This window comes from Cupressus sempervirens, chromosome 5 (assembly GCF_028749045.1).
Source record: "Cupressus sempervirens isolate cs-2001-9-10 chromosome 5, ASM2874904v1, whole genome shotgun sequence".
NCBI lineage: Eukaryota > Viridiplantae > Streptophyta > Pinopsida > Cupressales > Cupressaceae > Cupressus > Cupressus sempervirens.
In genome coordinates this window covers 900,687,987-900,708,039 of record NC_143122.1, presented here as the reverse complement: position 1 = coordinate 900,708,039, position 20,053 = coordinate 900,687,987, and the positions used below count along the sequence as shown (strand labels likewise).

Here is a 20,053-nt window from a genome sequence, read left to right as displayed (position 1 = left end):
ATCCACCCTGATCATATTAGTACCTTTTAATTTCCTAGTCAATCAACCCTTAAAACAAGATACAAAATCAAGGGTTGTGCGTCCATATAACTTCAAATATAAAGTAGTGTATATTAATCACTATCTTGAAATGCGAGAAAAATTAGATAGGGTGGAAATAATAACCAAATGTAACCATAAAAGAGACAAAGAAAAAATTAAATGTATCCCAAATATTCTAAAGTAAATATCTATCCAATTTCCCTTGAATTAGGTAATCCCCATTGGGCATATTAGACTATGTGAACAATAAACCCTATAACTCAACAATGGTTAGGATGCCATCAATTAGAAAACCATGGAAATTGAATATAGCTTCTAAAAAACCCATATAACTTGTTTTGTAGAGGAATAAAGAGACATGTTGAAATTCCCTATGATCATCCAATTGTTAGCTGGAAATAGAGAATTATCTGTAATCAAATTAGACTAGAATGTTTCCCAAATGTAGGAGAATTACAAGGCTAAACAATAGTAACAACCTATATCAAATGAGACTAAGAATGGGAGAAGGAAATATGTTAATAGTTATTTCCCCAAGTAATACAAGAAATGGAAAAGAAGTTATATTTCTAAAGAGTTACGAGACCTTGAGAGATAACATTGACATCCATTGAGAGAACTTGCATAAAAGGGAAGATAAAGTTACTAGAAAAAGGTAAATATTTGTTAGATATTTTGGTTTCTAGGAGAAACACAAAGTTACGATTTAGAACTTTAATTGTTAGAACAAATTTCAGCACTCCCCTTGGGATTCATGAAAAGGGCTTAATCACCTCCTATGTACTATTAGTTGAGTGGTTGTATCAAGCATTGATAGATTGGTCTTTTGGTGCAATGACAACCCCACTCTAACAAGTGGTATCACAGCTTGGTCACAAGTTCTAATACCTAGACCCTTGGGTAATGCTAAGGGGGAGATTGTTAGAAATTTGTTTAGAACTCCCCTCAAGATTCGTGACAAGGGCTTAACTGCCTCATGTTTACTATAAGTCGAGTGGTTGTATCAAGCATTGACAGATTGGTCTTTTGGTGCAATGACAACCCCACTCTAACATTAATAAGATTCCCTACTACAATATATTTGTGAGTTATATTAATACCCCTTATATTATAAAATACAATGATCATTAGGGAGAGAAAAATTAGCATAGCTTCTTGAGAGTTTTATTTCTCCCATTAGAAAATTCCTTGTGTATCATCTTGATCTCTAATCGTAAGATATGTTCCTTCCAAGCTTTGGTCAAATTCCTAGATTCACAAACTTATGAATCTTCAGAAGAGAAGAAAGGGATAGAATATACAAGATAAGAAGAATGTGGATTAAAGAATGGGACAGGAAATAGTAACAAGTCCACAACAAGGGAAAGAGGGAAAGAAATCTAAGGAAGAGGAAGAGGGGAATTGGTAAGGGGAACTAAGGAAATTGGAGGAGAAGGGAGTAGGGGAGGATAAATAGAGGAATAAAAATGGGACACTCCATGAGACAAAAGAAAGTAGCACAACCAAAGTGAAGGAATATGAGAAGATACAAGATATAGAGACATGACATAAGTACTAGGGGAAGGCGGAGGAAAAGACATAGACATGGGCTAATCTAATCCAGATGGAAACTACTCTAGAAAGAGGAGAAATGGGAGCCTTACAAAAAAAAATAGAAATTGAGGGTTATTAATACCCCTACTATTCCAAGAGACAAAAATTAGTATGGAGAGATAATTGAGCATAACTACTTGAGACCTCTCTAGCTCTCTTTAGAAACTTCCTTGGCTGCCAGATTTTGTCTCCAATCACAATCTATGTTACTTCAAAGACTCAAGAAAATTCCTACATTCACAAACTTATGAATCTTCAAAATATAAGAAATGCGCAAAATATAGAGGACATAAATAATGTAGAAAAAAATGGGGGAGGAAACAGAAGAAAGGCCACCAAGAGGGAAAGAGGGAGTGAAAGACAAGAAAGGGAAAGGAGTGAGGGGGGTAAGGGAAGAAGATGAAACAAGAGGATGAGGGGGGACAAGAGCATAAATAGAAGACAAAAACTAGGACACTACATGAGCTAGAATAAAATAGTATAATATTAGAGAAGTAATATAAGAAGACACACGATGTAAGCACAACACTTGAGCACTAGGGAAAGCAACAAGAATATCCAAAAATAGGGACCTTTATTAATCAACCTCTAGTGAAGATTCAAGGACTTGTAGAACAAGCTAAAACTTAGGACTTGATACCAAAAAAACTTCGCCCTCATCCCAAAATTATGAAGGAAACCACTAAAGGGAAGCCCAAGTGTAGAGTGCTCAAGAAAGATGAGAAATGGGATCAAAGATCATCCTTAATTTTTACATGTAGAAGGGATACATTGTAGGAAACTAGAAACCCAATGCTATAATCTTTAAAAAAACTTCCTTAAGACAAAGGAAAAATCTTAAGAATCCCTTAGATAGAGTTGACACCATCATGAAATCTTTCAAAAACATTTAAGTAATAACCCTTTTATGAATAAAAATAGTGTCAAGCCTCATCCTTTGAACTTTCAAACCAAGGAGGAGGCTATCATTGCAAGATTCCTATTGAGAGACAACTACTAATATGAATACACATGCATTCCTTCTTTTTACAATTGAAACTCCTTTTTTCTCCTTCGAATTAATCTCCCCAAATATATATTTCTACTAAAAATATATCATACCTTATAATCCTACCATAGAAGAATGAAGGAACCTTAGGAAACAATAGCAAGGACCGTAAATAACTTTGACTTAAAAATTTCTTGAAATAAAATAGTAGTTAGAAACTCATTGGAAATATTGAAAGGGACACCTAAAACCATCTCCAATACAGCTTTGTGTGACAATTCTTTTGATGCTTCTAGGTTGACTCCACAATTTTCTTGCTCAAATATTGCAAAGCAAAATTCAAAAAGATTTTACAAAGAACATAGCAAGAACATTCATTAGTATTTTATACTTTATTTTTAATTCCAAGTACGGAGACAAGTGTATATAATATTTCATGCTTATTTTATTAATGGTGTCCCCTCCCCCCACTAAAAAGACAAAACAGGTATTCCATGTTGACATAATTGCATAAAGTATGTGTAGTATAAGGGAATCTACAATATACAAGAAAGTGTGTTTAAAGTGACATATGAAGGTAATTGTTTGCTAAAAAAAAATCTATATTGATTATTTGTGATGAGAGGTAAGTGTGTTGCATATTTGGAAAGTGGCATGTATGGAGAAATGATATATTGAAGAAAACCTATATGAATTCTTTATTGGAGGATGACCCATTTTTTTTCTTCATAAGAATTTTATGACATATTAATTTGGTATTATTTTGCATGGTCTATAAATATTTCAATATATTACTTGTAGATTTATAAAATGATAAGAGTTTTGAGTTTTTGTTCTCTTGTTTGCACATAGTGTGGTTGATTGATAATAATAATTAGAAGTTGTCTACATAATGCTCAACATTGATATTGTATAGTGTGGAATTTGGTGGACATTATTTTCAAAAATTACAATTTTCTAATTAAAATATATTATGTTGGTGGGTTCTTCAAGTGATTTTATGTAGTCTAAGTATGAAATTATTGTTATTGTTTCTCTTTGACTCACTCTGATATTTATGATAAATCTATCTATGTTTTGGTTTCATTATACAATGAATATGGAATTAATTACAATGCATTCATCTTGCCTTTCCATATTAAGACATATATTAAAAAAATTATTTGGAAAGTCTTTATGATGTTGCCATTTAAATAAATATGACTAATATTCCCATGAAAAAAAAAAGCATTCACGTCTTGGTAGATTAGATTCTTGAACCTTGTGGTTGATGCACAACCTCGGTTAATATGTGAGTGTGGAACTTCTTAGATATCATTACCTAATTCAATTCAAAAAAATTATGTACTATGTTTTGTATTTCAACTCAACATAAAGATAAATATAGTTTAAATAAATTATTTAGTTTCCTCCATATTTAGGTGATAACCTTGTGTAGCCTATGGGTGCATACACATGTGTGTTCATGTGTGTGTGTGTGTCTGAATATATTTAACCTTTAGAGATGAATTAAGATATTTATGGTACTTTTCACAGAATATGATGGTCATGATGATGCTTTTGAGTATATGAGAAGATGTTCTAACATGGTATTTTTCTTTAGATATCTTATTTATCTTCCATGTTCTGTGTATATTGTAGATGTAGCTAATGGTCTATGTGTGTCATAAGATACATTTGATTGGAATGACATTAATAACATTAGTATGTCTTTAACTGAGTATATAATGGATGATATCCTTCTATGATATTTATTATTATTATTCAATCTAAGCGTATAAGGTATTGTGAAATGTAAAGGTGAGAATATATAGACAAAAAAAGTGAAATCAATTGTATACATATATACTTTCAAAATTATTACCAATATTATTAAGATTGAGCTATAAATTAACATTAGCTCCTTGTAATCATTTGCATTATATATTTCTCTAGATAAGTTTTGTCTTAAGTTTAATAAGTTCTTTATGTCTTACCTAAAGATTACTACCTCGCTCGACAAGATCTTATCAATGGTGGTGCTCCCATGAGAACGTGGCTTAAACTGATTCAAAAAGCTATTTATGATATGAGGCTGATTGCTACCATTATTTCTCCATCATTATAGTTTCCACATAGAATTTTTGGTATGTGCTTTTATTTCATTGCACTGCATTTTATTTGTAGTTGGAAAAAATAATTGATAACCATTTTTGGAAGTAAAGGTATTAGATTTAGCACACGTTAATACACCCCCAACTAATCTCAACATCTAGAAGTGTGCTTTATAATATAAAGATATCTAGAAGATGAGTTCTCATAATATTTTTCAAGATGGTCTAGATGACAAAGTTTTCCTAGAAATTTTGGATTTTCTCCAATAAGAATGTTTGCAATCTTATGTAGTTAGAAAATTTCAAAAAAAATACTTGCTATCAGGTAGAAATATGGTCATGCTATAAAGAACTTTTGAATACTCAGATAAAATATTTTAAAGCTCTTGATAGGTTATCTAATAAATATCTACTTCTTAGAGTCTAATTAATACACTAGGCACAAATAATCTAGCACCACAAATTGGCATTTATTGATTATAACTTAGTTGCATTTTTCATAGTGTCTAATGGATAAATATTAGACATTATCTATGACTAGGCCTTATTGTATGCTCATTTCTTAGTAAGAAAGGCAACAACAACCTCTATTTTTTGAGAGAGATATTCCTCTACAAAAATAGAAGTTCTTTTTGAAATTCTTGAGAAAAATTCTTGTGTCAATCTCTCACATCCCAGGTGAGCTTGTATGATACTTTCAAACACCGCTTTACAGTTATTGGCTACAAGCATCCCAAACATATCCTCTTCACCCCTATGCACATGTGTTAATGGAAATTGAGGAATATCTGTTATAGCTTTTACAAACTCTATCATGAAGGACCCTTCTTTCTTCACAATGCTTTCCACTTCTTCTACATTTGCACCATAATAAGGTATGTTAAATGCTTCCCATTTCTCCTTTTTAATAATACCCTGTAAATAACAAAATCTCATTTCATATTAGCCTAACTAATATACAATATATATTAGATATTTATTAGTAAATATAAATTTGTAATTAGAAACTCTAAACATGAATTTGACTTATGTTTACAATCAACATATAAAATTGTACCAATATTTATTTAAAACAGTAATTACTTTATTCTAACTAAATAAGCCTCTTGTGTGATAAACAAACAGTTTGACGTTGCCCATTGCCTTACCTGTATCCTAAGGATTTAAGCTGATCCTTCATATGATTGCAAATTGAGTTCTAAACTTGGAAGTTGTTCTAGGCTAATCATTCAAAACTTATGTTGGGTTGAGGAAAAAACACAAGTTAATAGAGGAAAAAGGAAACAAGAAAGACTAGACAAGAGAGGCTTCAATATTAAACCAACCTCATTAACTAGCTCCTCAAAGGCGTATTCTAAGAGGCGCGCAGCAAATCCCAACAAGCCTTGTTCTTGTTCTATTTGGGTGCCTGCATTACGACCATACATGGATACGAACATGCATCCGCCATCAACCATCTCCTCTCCCCGGGCCTTCAAAAACGCTGTCAAATCTGCATCAAACTGTTGCAGATACGCTGCGGCTACACCCTCCCCACAATCACTTGAAATGTAAGCACGAGGAGAGCTTCTCTTTTGAACACTCTCTGGCACCTGCATTTTGCGCCTTATATCATGAGACAACATCCTCTTACTAATATCTTATACTGACAAGTCATGTTAGGGTTTACTACCTACCTGTGAAAGCCAATGGAGGCTTGCAGAAGAATGACAAAAATGGAGGCTTTTCCGTGGGACTAGGCGTCTAAAATGCGATCCACACACAGCCGCTGCAGTGTAAGACCTTCCAGATAATGGGTTCTCATCCACAACGGCCAAGCCTTCTTCTCTGTGTGGGGGCAATATTCGAAAGAGTGAATTGAAATCATTGGAAGGGAGGTCAATGAAATAAACCTCAAATTCTGGCATCTCCTCTTCTTCTTCATGAAGCGAGCGTTGCACAGCACTCACAACGCTGTCTGCCACAAGAAGAGTATTTTTCCCGGTACCACACCCGAAATCTGCTATCCTAAATATGCCCTCCATATTAGACATAGAATGTCTTATATTCTCACATATGCCGCGCTCGAGAATAAGCCTCACAGACTGAAGCGTATTTAACTGCACGAAGCAAATTTCCAAATTAGGTTAGGTTTTCCGGTTAATTTTCATAGGGAAGAGCGAGAAGATATAGAGAAGGAAGGTGTGTTAGTGTTGTATACCTGCATTGAAGAGCTTTTGGCGTAGCTAGAATCTCCATCTCCACCCTTCATGCCGAGTACATTTTCCAGGGCCGCCTTCGATCCAGATTTGATCATCATCTCCATTAAGACGTCTCTGAGGGGTTCCAAGATTATAGTAGGTACTTCACTCAAATGAGAGATCCTTAAACTTTCTGTGTCTCCTCATTTGTAGCATTTGTCTTTTTATAATATGTTCTCTTGACGACCTGACATCATGCAAACGTCATGTTGTTGATTCCGGGCGAGGGAAATAAACATTGCCAGAAGGAACGTGAGTTTCTAGAGGACGACCGGCTCAACATGATTGCACATTTCCAATGCGTGATTTAGATATCGGGATAAAGATGGAACGGCTTAAACATTTTACACCAAGGCTTGATTCTTAGTGCAAAAGTGTTAAATAGTCAAAGTTTGACTTACGTTTCCAAGCTTAATTTCTTCTTAAAATGTGATGTTTAAGACTGGCCAGATAAGACTAGTATTAACAATGCATATTTTAGAGTTTGGGTTGGGTGGAGTAAATAAAAATTAGTATCTTTCTTAATCAGTGTCAATATTCTGTGATTCATTTAATCTAGCGTCGTGCTGTGAACTCCGTGCAAGCAGATATCGAAATAAACAAATGAAATCAACGAATCTTTGAAAGGTAAGCCGAGGGAATCTTGATTGTACATTTCCAATGCGTGTTTTATAGTTTGGGGTTGGTGGAGTAAATAAAAATTAATATGTTTCCTAATCATTATCAAAATTCTGTGAATTCGCTAACAAAATTAAAGCACGTTAATGACTATGTATAAACATTGTTGGTCAATGGTTTATTCTTTCCCATTGGAGATGGTTTTTTATTTATTTACTTATTAAAAATATTCATATTCACAAGCTATCTAGAATGCTTTAATGTTTTAAATTAAGGTAGTATTTTAGTATTTTAGAACGTTACAGTGAAAGTATTATATTATATCTATATAAATACTTAAAAAAAAAAAATTAGTGTTAATAATAAGCAGCATTATAGTGTTGAATTTGTCAATCTTTTACATTAGAATTGCATTCATGCATATTATAGATTTATGAAATGTATCGAAACTTATTTTTTATATTTAATGTTTTAGTATTTTATAATTGAATGGTCCTAAGACATTTTGGAAAATAAGCATGATATAAGATTAAATTTTTAAAAAATTATTATTAAACTTGTTTTAATAAATGTATATCTACATTACATAAATGAACATTAACATAATGTATTGTATTTTATTAGATTCAATAATTTACTTGTAAATGAGTAATAAAAGATTATAATAATAATAATAAATCATTTTTTCATACTAAACCTTAGATTTTATTATTATTCTATTAATTAGTGGAAGTCCTACATTTATCTCAGTAGATGTATTACCTTTTCTAAATTTATGTTGAATATTGGACTAAGCATATAATCATTTTATAGAAAGTTCTTTTAAATTAAGAAATAGTACTAGTAAAATTTAATGATTTAAATGCATATGTCTCTTTATTATATATTTTATATTTATCTAAACGACTCATATTCACATGTCATCTAGAATACTGTAGTGTTCTATATTATGGTTATTTTTAAGATTTATTCTTTTGCAAAAGATGAGTACAATTGAAAAAGTCAAAGTATTATATTTTATTTATATAAATAATTTATTTGAATTTTTTATTGCTAATAATAAAGTATTATTTATGAATGAAATAGATTAATCCTTTTACAATGGAATTGTATTAAGCATATTATATATCTATGAAATATATGGAAATTTATATTAATAATAGAATTATCTTAAGAGATTTTGGAAAGTTTTAACTAATTTTAACATTTAACAAATATATTGAATGGTAGGACAAAAATAAGAATAATATCAGATACAATATTTAAAAAATTATTACAAAAATATATTCATAAATGTACGTTTACATTGAAAAAAATGAAACCTATGATTATATATATTCTTTTTTATTTATTCAAAGATTTACTTTTACATGAGTAGAAGAATATTATAATGAAGTAATTATTAGACTTTTTGTATAAAATATTAGAACTTTTATTATTGTGGTTGTTGTAGGCAATTATTACTTTCTCAGCAAATTCGATTAGTTTTAGCGAATCAAATATATTTATTTCTAAGTAATTTTTTTTTTTTTTTTCAAAAGTTATGTTTTTTAAAATATATTTTATATACTATAGAAATTATATGATTGGCTCAATGCTTTTGATGTTATAGGAGCCCTTTTTCAAGTTCGTGATAATGCATTTTAATAGCAAGATTTTCATTAGAGATTGTAAGCATCAATTAATTGATCTATTACTCGGTCTAATAAAAATGAAAATATTTATTACTGATTCAAAAGCCTACTACAAAAAAATAAAAAATATTAAATCTTGTCATACAATAAATTACTATAGTTTTATTTAACTATTTATATCTAGAAAATATAAATTGTATTGAACCTTTATATCTTAATTTGATTTAGTCACTTTTATGTATGTATGTATGTATGTATGTATATGTGTGTGTACACACACACATATTTATATCTTAATTCTATTCCATTAATTTACCTACCTATAATATACAAAATCAAATGTAAAATATAAAAATATTGATTAATGAAAATTGAAAAGTTTGAAAAATAGTTTACTTATAATTTTATGAAATGTAAAGGAAAAATATACTCTATTAACTATAACTCCATATAATACATATGTATTTTGTTATGTATTCTATAACTATTACTACATATAATATCTATTTATTCTATTAACTATAACTAAATGCAAGTACATGCCACTATGTGGCACTTGTTATTTTATAAATTAGTAGAACTCCTACATTTATCTTAGTAGATGCATTCCCTTTTCTAAATCTATGGTAAATATTGGACCAAACATATAATTATTTTGAAGAAAATTTGTTTAAATTGGGAAACAACACTAGTAAAATAATATTGTAATATAAGATATATTTTTTAGCACATTATTTTTCATAATATTTCCAAGATGTACCGACATAATATGACCTTATCAAATAGACATGGACCAACTTATAGAGATTATGTAAATAATTAATGTTTAAAATGATGTAAGAAATAAGAATTGGATACTAAACAAAATAAAGTTTGTGATTATTTTCAGAAATATATAATACATATGTATTGTGTTATGTATTCTATAACTATTACTACATATAATATCTATTTATTCTATTAACTATAACTAAATGCAAGTACATGTCACTATGTGGCACTTGTTATTTTATAAATTAGTAGAACTCCTACATTTATCTTAGTTGATGCATTCCTTTTTTTAAATCTATGGTAAATATTGGACCAAACATATAATTATTTTGAAGAAAATTTATTTAAATTGGGAAACAACACTAGTAAAATCATATTGTAATAGAAGATATATATATATTTTTAGCACATTATTTTCCATAATATTTTCAAGATGTACCGACATAATATGACGTTATCAAATAGACATGGACCAACTTATAGAAATTATGTAAATAATTAATGTTTAAAATGATGTAAGAAATAAGAATTGGATAGTAAACCAAATAAAGTTTGTGATTATTTTCAGAAACATAAATTCAATTGCCTTATGAAATGCAAACAAAATTGCAGACATGAGGAGAAAATGATAATTAGTGAGTACAAGTATTGACAGGGAAGACATTATTTATGTATTTGATAATATTTTTCAATTTTCGTGAATATACTATCAGATAGTTATTTGCTTGAACTATTTACATGGCATAGTCCTTCATTATTCCAAGCTATTATTTAAGAAAGCTTAGAAATGTATACTTTGCAAAATTCATGCTTGACAAGGTCAACAAAATTTAGACAAATGAGTATGATGGATTATATTATGTTAATAGAAATTAGACAACTATAATAGTTAACTATAGTCTTAAACAAAAAGAATAGAATCTACAACATAGAAATTAGAAGGAAAAATGGGAATGAGACATGTTAATTTTTTATAAAAAAAAAAATTAACATGATTGAGAAGCTGTGAAGAGTAAACCAACTATCAAGCATGGTAATGACAAGATCCTATTTTTGAAATTCATTAACTATCGATAACTAACATAACCTAGAAGATAAACCCATTTGAAGAGCTCTAATGCTCAATTGAATAAATATTCTATAAAAAAACTAAGTAAACATTAAATTATAAATGGACAACTTTGAACTTTTTGTAGCTACTAAAAATATGAAGCCAAACTTTATCATGAAACTTTTGAAAAATTGTAGCCATCAAACTATAGGTCATTGGAAATAAACATTATTTCAAGAACTGAAAGTTTCATCTATCTTGGATATAAAGGCGTGAAGTTAAGGGAAAATATAAAATCATTCTATAAATTTGAAGAACAAAAAATAGGAAACTAAAAATAAAGTTATTTAAGGTATTTTACAATCTTTTTTTAAAATATAAAGTTAAAGGATTTATATTAGAAAAGAATATCATCCAAAGAAAAAAGTATAAAGGAGAAAGAAATCCAAAATGAATTGCTCATTTATCTTAGTATTCAATTTTGTGGTTTTAAGGTCTTAGTTGTTTCCTTAAGTGGACTTGTTTTGCAAAAAAATAATTGAAAGTTATTGGAAACTTTTGGCACAATTAAAAATAAAAGAAAGTCTATAACAAGGCATGTCTAATTGGAAAGAATATGATAGAGGCAAGGGTGAACTACTTCAAATAGTTAGAGTGGTTTGGATTGAATTCATGCATAGTCAATTAATTAAATATGATCATTTTTACAAACCCTTCGCAAAAGCCTAACTTAAGTTTGTTCAAGTTCTATATTACATTTCCTTCTAGAATTGTGGTTGTGATCTGGTCTTTGAAAGGATATCTCATGACAAAAAATGAAATAGAATGGATAAGTTTAGAGCTTCAATTGAGCTTAAAGATATTTTTCATAATTTATATGAAGAAGTGAATTCTCAAAATAGAGTAAATGATGGAATGTTCAAATGTTTGGGTATTTATATTAGCATCAAATGGGGGTTGTCCACTTTTTGCAACTTTGTTTGGGTTATAAATTCATAAATTAGGTGATTAAATAAATTAAGATAATTGTTCAAAGTGAGTTCAACTTGCTAGTTCATAATCTCCCTTGTATAATTTTTGTAAATATTTTTTTAAAAAAAATTTCTCTACTGTTTTGTAACCAAGATACATTAGAGAAAATAGATTTCAAGAAGAATAATTAACTAGACACAATCATATTGCATTCAAGAAATAGTTTACACTAATTGAAGTAAAGATTTGAAATTATTTTTTGGAGGAATATGAATTGATTATCGATGATTTCAAGGTTAGAATGACCATTTAAAATAATAGATGAAATAGAATAAAATGGTGAATAATTATAACCCACTGATTATTAAATAAGAAGTCTAGAAAGTTCCAAAACCCTAAATTGGTCAAACAACAAAAAGGAAAAAGAAAACTATATAAGGAAAGATCTAGAACAATTTTAAGGTTGTTGTGGTAGTTGTTGTTGTTAAGAAGATTGTGAAGTTGTTGTTGAGTAAAGTGTTGATGCAATAAATAAAGAACAAAGTTTAGAGTTTAGAGATAAAGATAATATAGAGAGGAATTGCAAATCTATCATAGAAGGTGATAACTAGTAAGGAGAATAAGGATCTAATTAGGCTAAGTAAGTTGTTATTATAAACATCATTTTTTGCTACTTTCTAATTACTATAGTAGTTTCAAAATCCTTGAGAAAGATAGATCATCATAGGTATTATTGTATACTCCTAATAGAGTAAGTCATTATAAGTGACTAAACATTGTAGCCCTAACATGGCACCCTCTTACTATAGTAGTGATAGATTTGTGACTACCATCCTCACTAAAAATTTCCCTCTATCCAAGGGTTTCTATGATACCAAATGAGTTTATTATGCATTATGTTCCATGAGCTTAAGTGTTTATAGTTGGTGAATATTGAATGGGTTATGTTAGTTTTATTTACAAAGTAATGTGATTTATGTTAAGTTATTACTAAGTTCTAAAAGGAAAGGGAATAGTACTAAATTTTTTTTGAGATAAAAAAATTTGAGGATATTGATTCACACCCCCCTCTCCACCTACTCAAGATTCTATCTCTCCTAATAATTTTGACCATTGGAGTTAGAGCTCTAATTTTCTTGTTGAAGGTTATACTACCTAAGAGTTTAAGATCTGAGTCATGGAGAGGCAAAGGATTTATAGGACTATTACGAATTAGATACTGAAAATAAGGATGACCATGAACCAAATATAGGAGATGAAAGATGTGCTAAGATAGTCATTGAAAAGGAAGAAGGAAATAGCTCAGAAAACCAATAAAGAAACATATCATGAATAATTACTTGAAGTGTTGCCTAATGGAAACATGTCGATGAATCTGATGCTTTTATAGCTAGTCTACTAGAGGGAAATCACAATCTTACTCAGCAGGTTAAATCACTAGGAAGAGAACAAGAATTTTAATCTACTAGGATGTGTGAACTAATGGAACATTTAAGATAAAGAATGAGGATGATAAGAAAATGATTGAGGAAATCAAGAGACAAATAACTGCCAAACTAGACACAAAAGATAAACAAATCACAAGGCTGACATAGAATCATTATGATCTCGTAAATTAGGTAATTGGTGCAAATATAGAGGTTGACATGAAGATGGAAGAGATTTAAGAGTGAAGAACTAAGAATGAAAGACTCAATAGTAAACTGAGATACATATTTAAATAAATTATTGAAAGAATGAAAATATCAAAAGAAAATGTCAAGATACTTGATGAATAGCTCAAAGGATAGAGGTGACCGAAAGATACATATGGACTAGTATATACTAGCCACTGCATTGCCAAGAAAGGTGAATCATCAAAGTAAGTTAAACATAGGAATGTGAAACCCAATCCAGAGCCAAAGAAGCCTAGATGCTATCACTGTGGAAAGCTTGGACGCATTGCAAATGTTTTCCCAACAAAAAATAGTAGAATCAACATTAACATTACAATAAGTATGTACATGAAGAATATTATTGTAGATCCAAGTTCACTTGATCACCTAAGAAGTATTCATTTAGTGGATACGGGTACACTTGCGATACGTATGCACACAAGTCATTGTAATGCAGGTCATTGATGAAGCCTAACTAGGAACCAAGAATGAAAGATAATGAAATCATTTGGGATTATAATACATAGTACTCACATAATACATGAGGAAAATTTGGTCATATTTTCAAAAATTGCATGAGATTACACTTTGGAGGAAGATTTTATACTTGGACAAATTTTGGAATGGCATGTTATCATTTTCACAAGAATAGTCATTTAAGAAAGAATTGAAGAACCTAAGCATCAAAACCCAAAGAGGAATATCCAAAAGGGAAAGGTAAGTTCAATATGGATGAAATTCATGAACCAATGAACAAGACATAAAGGAAGAATTTAGCAAAGAACAAGACATCGAATGAAACCAATGGTGACACCTCATCCAATAGATTATGTGTAGCCGCCAACTCCTACAAAGCCTTAGAACAAGGTAAGAAATTGTATTACTAAAGATATACCTTACAAACATTCCTAGAATAAAGTAGAAGGAAGTTCATATCTACTTAAATTTTGATGCACAAGGACAATTTGTGAAGTCTATAAATCTTGCAAACAAATAGTTTAGTTGAGATTGTTGGTAACTAAGAGTGTTGATTGAGCAATTAATACTGAAAGGTAGGATGATCCTTTACCTCGAGTTTGAGATAATATTATTTCTTTAACTAAGTAATGATGTAAATGAGTTTTGACTAAGAAACTAGTTGTAACTAAGCACATTAAAGATGGTAGAATATGTGGCACATTGCACCTAATATGCCCTTGTGATCATAAAGTTAACTTTATAGCATATATATTATGGATTTAAATATTTATTATTTTACCCTTCATTCAAAGAAATGGTGAAAATTTGGGTGATTTGTGCAAAGAATTACTTAAAAAATCTTGGAAGAGTGGCTTTGTTGGAAAAATTGAGCACCAAGGATAGTTTTAAGTGAATCAAGTAAAGACTAAAGCATTTTATAGAAACCCTAACTAGAACAAATAGCTTTAAGTTCTGAAAATGTGAGACAAAAGACAAAGGAGAAGTTGAATCTAGTTATGTTTATTTAGAATGAAGTATGTGAAGAACTGAAATACAAGCTATATCTAGAAGTTGATTCACAAACTGACAAGGTGCCTACCCTATCTTCAATCCTACCTAGAGTTATACTTGTTAATAATATTCACTCTTTTTGTCATTTATAGAATCGTTGGACTTGGGGATCATGAACTATATGAGGTGTATGGAGAATTGTGTGTTGATATAAATTTGAAGGATGGACACAAAAATTTGTAAACCAAAGGTCTCATCAATTCTCTTCATTTCCCTAAAGAATTTAAGGCCGACAAGATTCAGATAGTGTTGACTAGAGTGCATGACATTCACATGTGGCTAGATTAGCCAATCAAAATAAAAAAGTGTCTTATTGATATGATCACTAGTTACCCAGTCATAAAGGAAGAAAATCTATTCAGAAAGTGTCAAAGAATGAAATTGGAGAAAATACTAAACCACAATGGGATGGAAGATGTCTTAAAGTGAACACAATACCTAATTTGGAGATAAAATTTAGCATGTATGTGGTTGCAAATCTTCCAATATAGTTGGCCCAATAGTGTATCATTTATGGTAGTTGACCTAGTTTATAAAATTATTAAGAAAGAACATAAGTATGATATTACTAGGCTACAGGTGAAGCAAATAGAAGATATCTTAAGACTATTCTAGTTGCAAGGTCTAATACATGAAAAATTTGTTCACTTCTTGTATGCTAGTTCTTCTATATATGCAAAATTATTTTCCATCTATTGGACAAGTGAAGTAGAGGACAAACCTATCCCTGTTATTTATCAAATTAATGAGTTTATTCATGCATTGGGTGATAATTTTGAAAGTTTTATGAATGAGTATTTTGAAAATTTGCAATTGAGAATGAATCATAGATTTAGGATACGCCAACATTGATTGAAAACTATCATGATGATTTATTTTTTTTGGATGATATTGATAATACAATTGTTAAAGTTGTACTACCTAGATTTGCATGGCTTAAACCCATGGACTATAAGTTGAACATAGATTAGGCCACCAAGGCGTTTCAAGCCTTGTTGAATGAGCCAGTACACAAAGATGCCCCATGATTTAGGACATATGAAGAAGCGAAGGAGGAGATAAAACTAGACATACTGATCACCAAAATTGATAATATATCTAAGAAGATAATAATTACACTTGAAAGTAGATTTAGTGAAAATGAATGTGATCAACCAATAATAATCACTAAAATAAGGGATGAAGATAATGTAGGAAAAGAAGGTACATGATTCAAAGAGTTTTTTCTCAATACAAAAACTATAAAAAGTAAGAAATGATCTTCAGCTACCCCTATGAGTCCAAATAATACAAGATTTAGAACTAGAGCTACATAAGGAGTTCATCCAAAATTAAGGAAGGGCATTGTTAAGATCATGAAGCCCGCTCAACCTCAGATCAACACTTATCAAAAGAGAAAGCAAGCCCCTAAGTAATCAAGAAAAATAGTCAAGAAAACTACTCAAAGAAGAACAAAATTGATTCTAAAAGATTACGATGATGTTGAAGATAGTGAAAGGACTAAATCAGATGAAGTAATTAAAACTTGTGCTACAAAAATGAGAAGACCAAAAACCATAGATGAAATCTCTTAATCTATTAGTTAGAGTAGTGATTTGTCAACTTTCAAATATTGCAAGTATGAGAAGATTAATTACATAGATGATAGAAAAATATAATGTTCTCAAATTTTTATGATGATTTCATATATACACCTCTAGAATTTGGAGATCAAATCCTTGATGATCTATATCTAAGAGTTGATAGTCGGTGGAAGCACGCACTTAAAAATGAGAAGGAAATAAGATGGAGATCATTGGCTAAGATTATGCTAGATTTTTGTGTAGAACATAAATAAAGCATTAGAACATTAAAATAAAACATTTTGTACAAAAGCATAGAGCCATTTATATCTTGTCTCATAAATTTCAATTAGTTGGTGAGGATCCTAATAGAATGAGGAGGTAAGTTTACAACATTAAAGATTCTAATCAAACCATTGAAATTGATGATACTCAAACTGAGCAGAATGTTCAACTTGACAATAAGGAGGATGATTATGTGTGCATATCCCCATAATACTTTACAAATTTTATAGATGAAATGGTTTTCAGTATAATGGAGAATTGGGTGAGTGTAACCATTGAAGATTTAACTAAAAATGATCTTGCCAAGGAACTTAGGAAAGATGAATACATCAAGAAAGGAACCAGGATGAACAACAAGAAATCATCACTTACTAAGATATCACATGCACATATACCTAGCTTTGACCCTCTAATCATGAAAATCAAAGCATTTTCCAAGATAATGAAACAAAATGTAAGTGATGTTCCAATTGTTTCTTTACATATTTTAGCAAATAGAATTCCTAAATTGACACCAAGGGGTAGAAAACAAATGTAGACACTGAGAAACATGCTCAAGATATACATGGGGTAGAAAAGTATGAAGATGTTCTGATTGATGATGAACATGCTCAAACTGGTGGAGACTTCACAGAGAAAAATGTGGATATTTATGCTATAGGTGATGGAGCACCATCTTATGGATCTTTGAGTGTTAATGGGCATGGTCAAATAGTTGTTGCAATGGAAAACGTAACTAGAGGACTTACATTTCTAAGTTAATTACTAAGTATTATTATAAATCCAATGATGCTACAAACTACAGTCATGATATTACCTAAAGTTAATATATAGGAGCATCCAAGTAAGGAGACAAAGAGCAATGAGGATACCAATATATTATTGAGGATGGCCTTGGTACACTTTATGCCACCTATTGATGTATCCATTATTGAATGATCAAAAAATGAAGAAGAACCATGAAAAAAACTTGGACCACCTGATAAATCTTAAAATTCAAGGTCCTATGCCATAGTCTATCTCACCAAGCACCAATAAAGGAAGGAAGGTAAAGAAGGAGTCACAAATATTTAGGTCTAACCTAGTGACATTAGAGGAGGAGATTTTCATACCTAACTGGGATCCTAACACATTATATGATAATCAAATAGAAATTTATACTAACCTATGTGAGAGAAGAAAGAACAAGCTAGACTAAGGAAAGAGAAAAAGCTAGAAATTGGATTGAATAAAAATGCACATATATTGGATTAATTTCTACAAATAGTTGATAATCTCAATGATCTAGATATAGATACTCAATCCAAATTTCTATAGACAAATGTGAAGAAAATTAAGAATAAGGTAATTGAGAAAGTCACTAGTGAAATTTCTTTTAAACAAGTGGCTTTATCCAATTAGGTTACTAAAATAGAGACCATTGTAAAAAATGTCTTATTATTGCTTCGAAAATCATGTAATATTCCATCAATCACTAAAGAAGTCAAGAATAAAGTACATAAGATGAATGAGGACATGAAGGTGCTCATGAAAATTAATTGAAATCAAATCCAAATACATCATCTCTATGTTACAAGCTAGAGTTGTAGTTTCACCCAAAGATCAATCTTTTAATGCATGATAAAACCACTAGACTTCTAGAACATAGAAGTTGGTTAAGCCATGTCACAACTCTTGAAGCAGAAGGATGATAGTTAGACTAACAATTCACCCCTCAGTATTACCTGAGGAGATTTGAACTAATGGCCAAGCTTTTTTACCACTTGTTACAAGCTAGAGTTGTCATTGCACCAAAATATTGACCTTTTAATTATTTATATAATCACTAGACTTATAGAACACATGTGACAGTTAAGCCATGTCACAAATCTCAAAGGGGAAGGCTAGTGGTTAGTCCAACACTCTATACTACAACCAAGTGATATTTTTTAGAGGCCTTGAAAATGTGTTATTAGAAGAAGAGAGAAATCTAAGAACATAGATAAGTGAAATTCAAGTGTTTTAAATCAAGGCTAAAATATGTTTCTTACACCAGATACAAAATCCCAATTGTTTTATACAAAGATTAAAAACATTAATATGAAATAAAAAATAGTGTTTTGACCAACAGACACTCCCACTATCAATCCAAACAAAACTTGGCTAAATTTAGCACCAAAATTGACAACTAAATAAAAATAACTAATAGCTTAATTAGATCAAATGAAACCAAAATGAGACTAAAAAAGAAATGGAAAATGCTAGGCTAGAGCTTCCACCTTATCTTTCATCTCCTATTGAATACCTTTTATCTTCCTTGTGTGCTATTTGGTGTCTTATTTGTCATTCTAGGTATGCTCCTATTTCGTCTTAGTGATGGAGTGACTTCATTTACCCAGTCCAACCTTTTCTTCATCATTTTCAGCTTCCTACAAGATGAGCACCGACTTCCTCTCCTCTCCAAAGTCTGAATTGCTCAACACTATATTCAAACACTCAATTTAAGAGTCCAACAAATTCTAGAATGTAGTCAACACATCTTTATTGACCTTTTTAATTTTATCTATCTTCATCTTCAATTCTTATACAATCTTCTAATATCCCTAATGTTCTATAGTGCTCTCCTTTTGTTCAGTCCTGACTTTATTCTTCTATATCTTCTCAAGTCTCCCATCAAGAGCTCTACATTTTGAGTAAAGAACAAACCTGTGTCACCCTTTTGTAAATGAAATGTCTAACAAAAGTATAATTCTTCATCTTCAATGACATAAAATAGGTATTATTTTTTAGAATTTAAAAATGAAGTAAACTAATGAAATGTGTAGAAATGGTTGAAGTTTAAGATTATATTCTTTAATAATTATTTGGAATAACAAATGATATATTTTGTTAATTCCTATAAATAATTTTTTAGTTGCTGAAAAATGCTTAAAATTAGGGGTTTAGTTCCCACCACAAAACTATGTGAGAAAAAACTTATTTCCATTTGAATTCGGACTATGTTGTAGATAACACATATAGGTAGACCAATAAAAAATAA

The 20,053-nt window shown here is 30.2% G+C and overlaps 1 protein-coding gene across 1 annotated transcript; it reads right to left on the bottom strand.

The window, feature by feature from the left end:
* Positions 1-5,164: 5,164 nt before the first annotated feature.
* Positions 5,165-7,021, bottom strand: LOC149558836 (indole-3-acetate O-methyltransferase 1-like). The gene is made up of 4 exons (XM_089786178.1): positions 6,917-7,021; positions 6,393-6,815; positions 6,042-6,308; positions 5,165-5,631 (listed from the first exon to the last, which is right to left on the bottom strand). The coding sequence occupies exons 1-4, from the start codon at positions 7,019-7,021 to the stop codon at positions 5,272-5,274; spliced, it is 1,155 nt and encodes a 384-aa protein (XP_089642304.1). The 3' UTR covers positions 5,165-5,271.
* Positions 7,022-20,053: the final 13,032 nt, after the last annotated feature.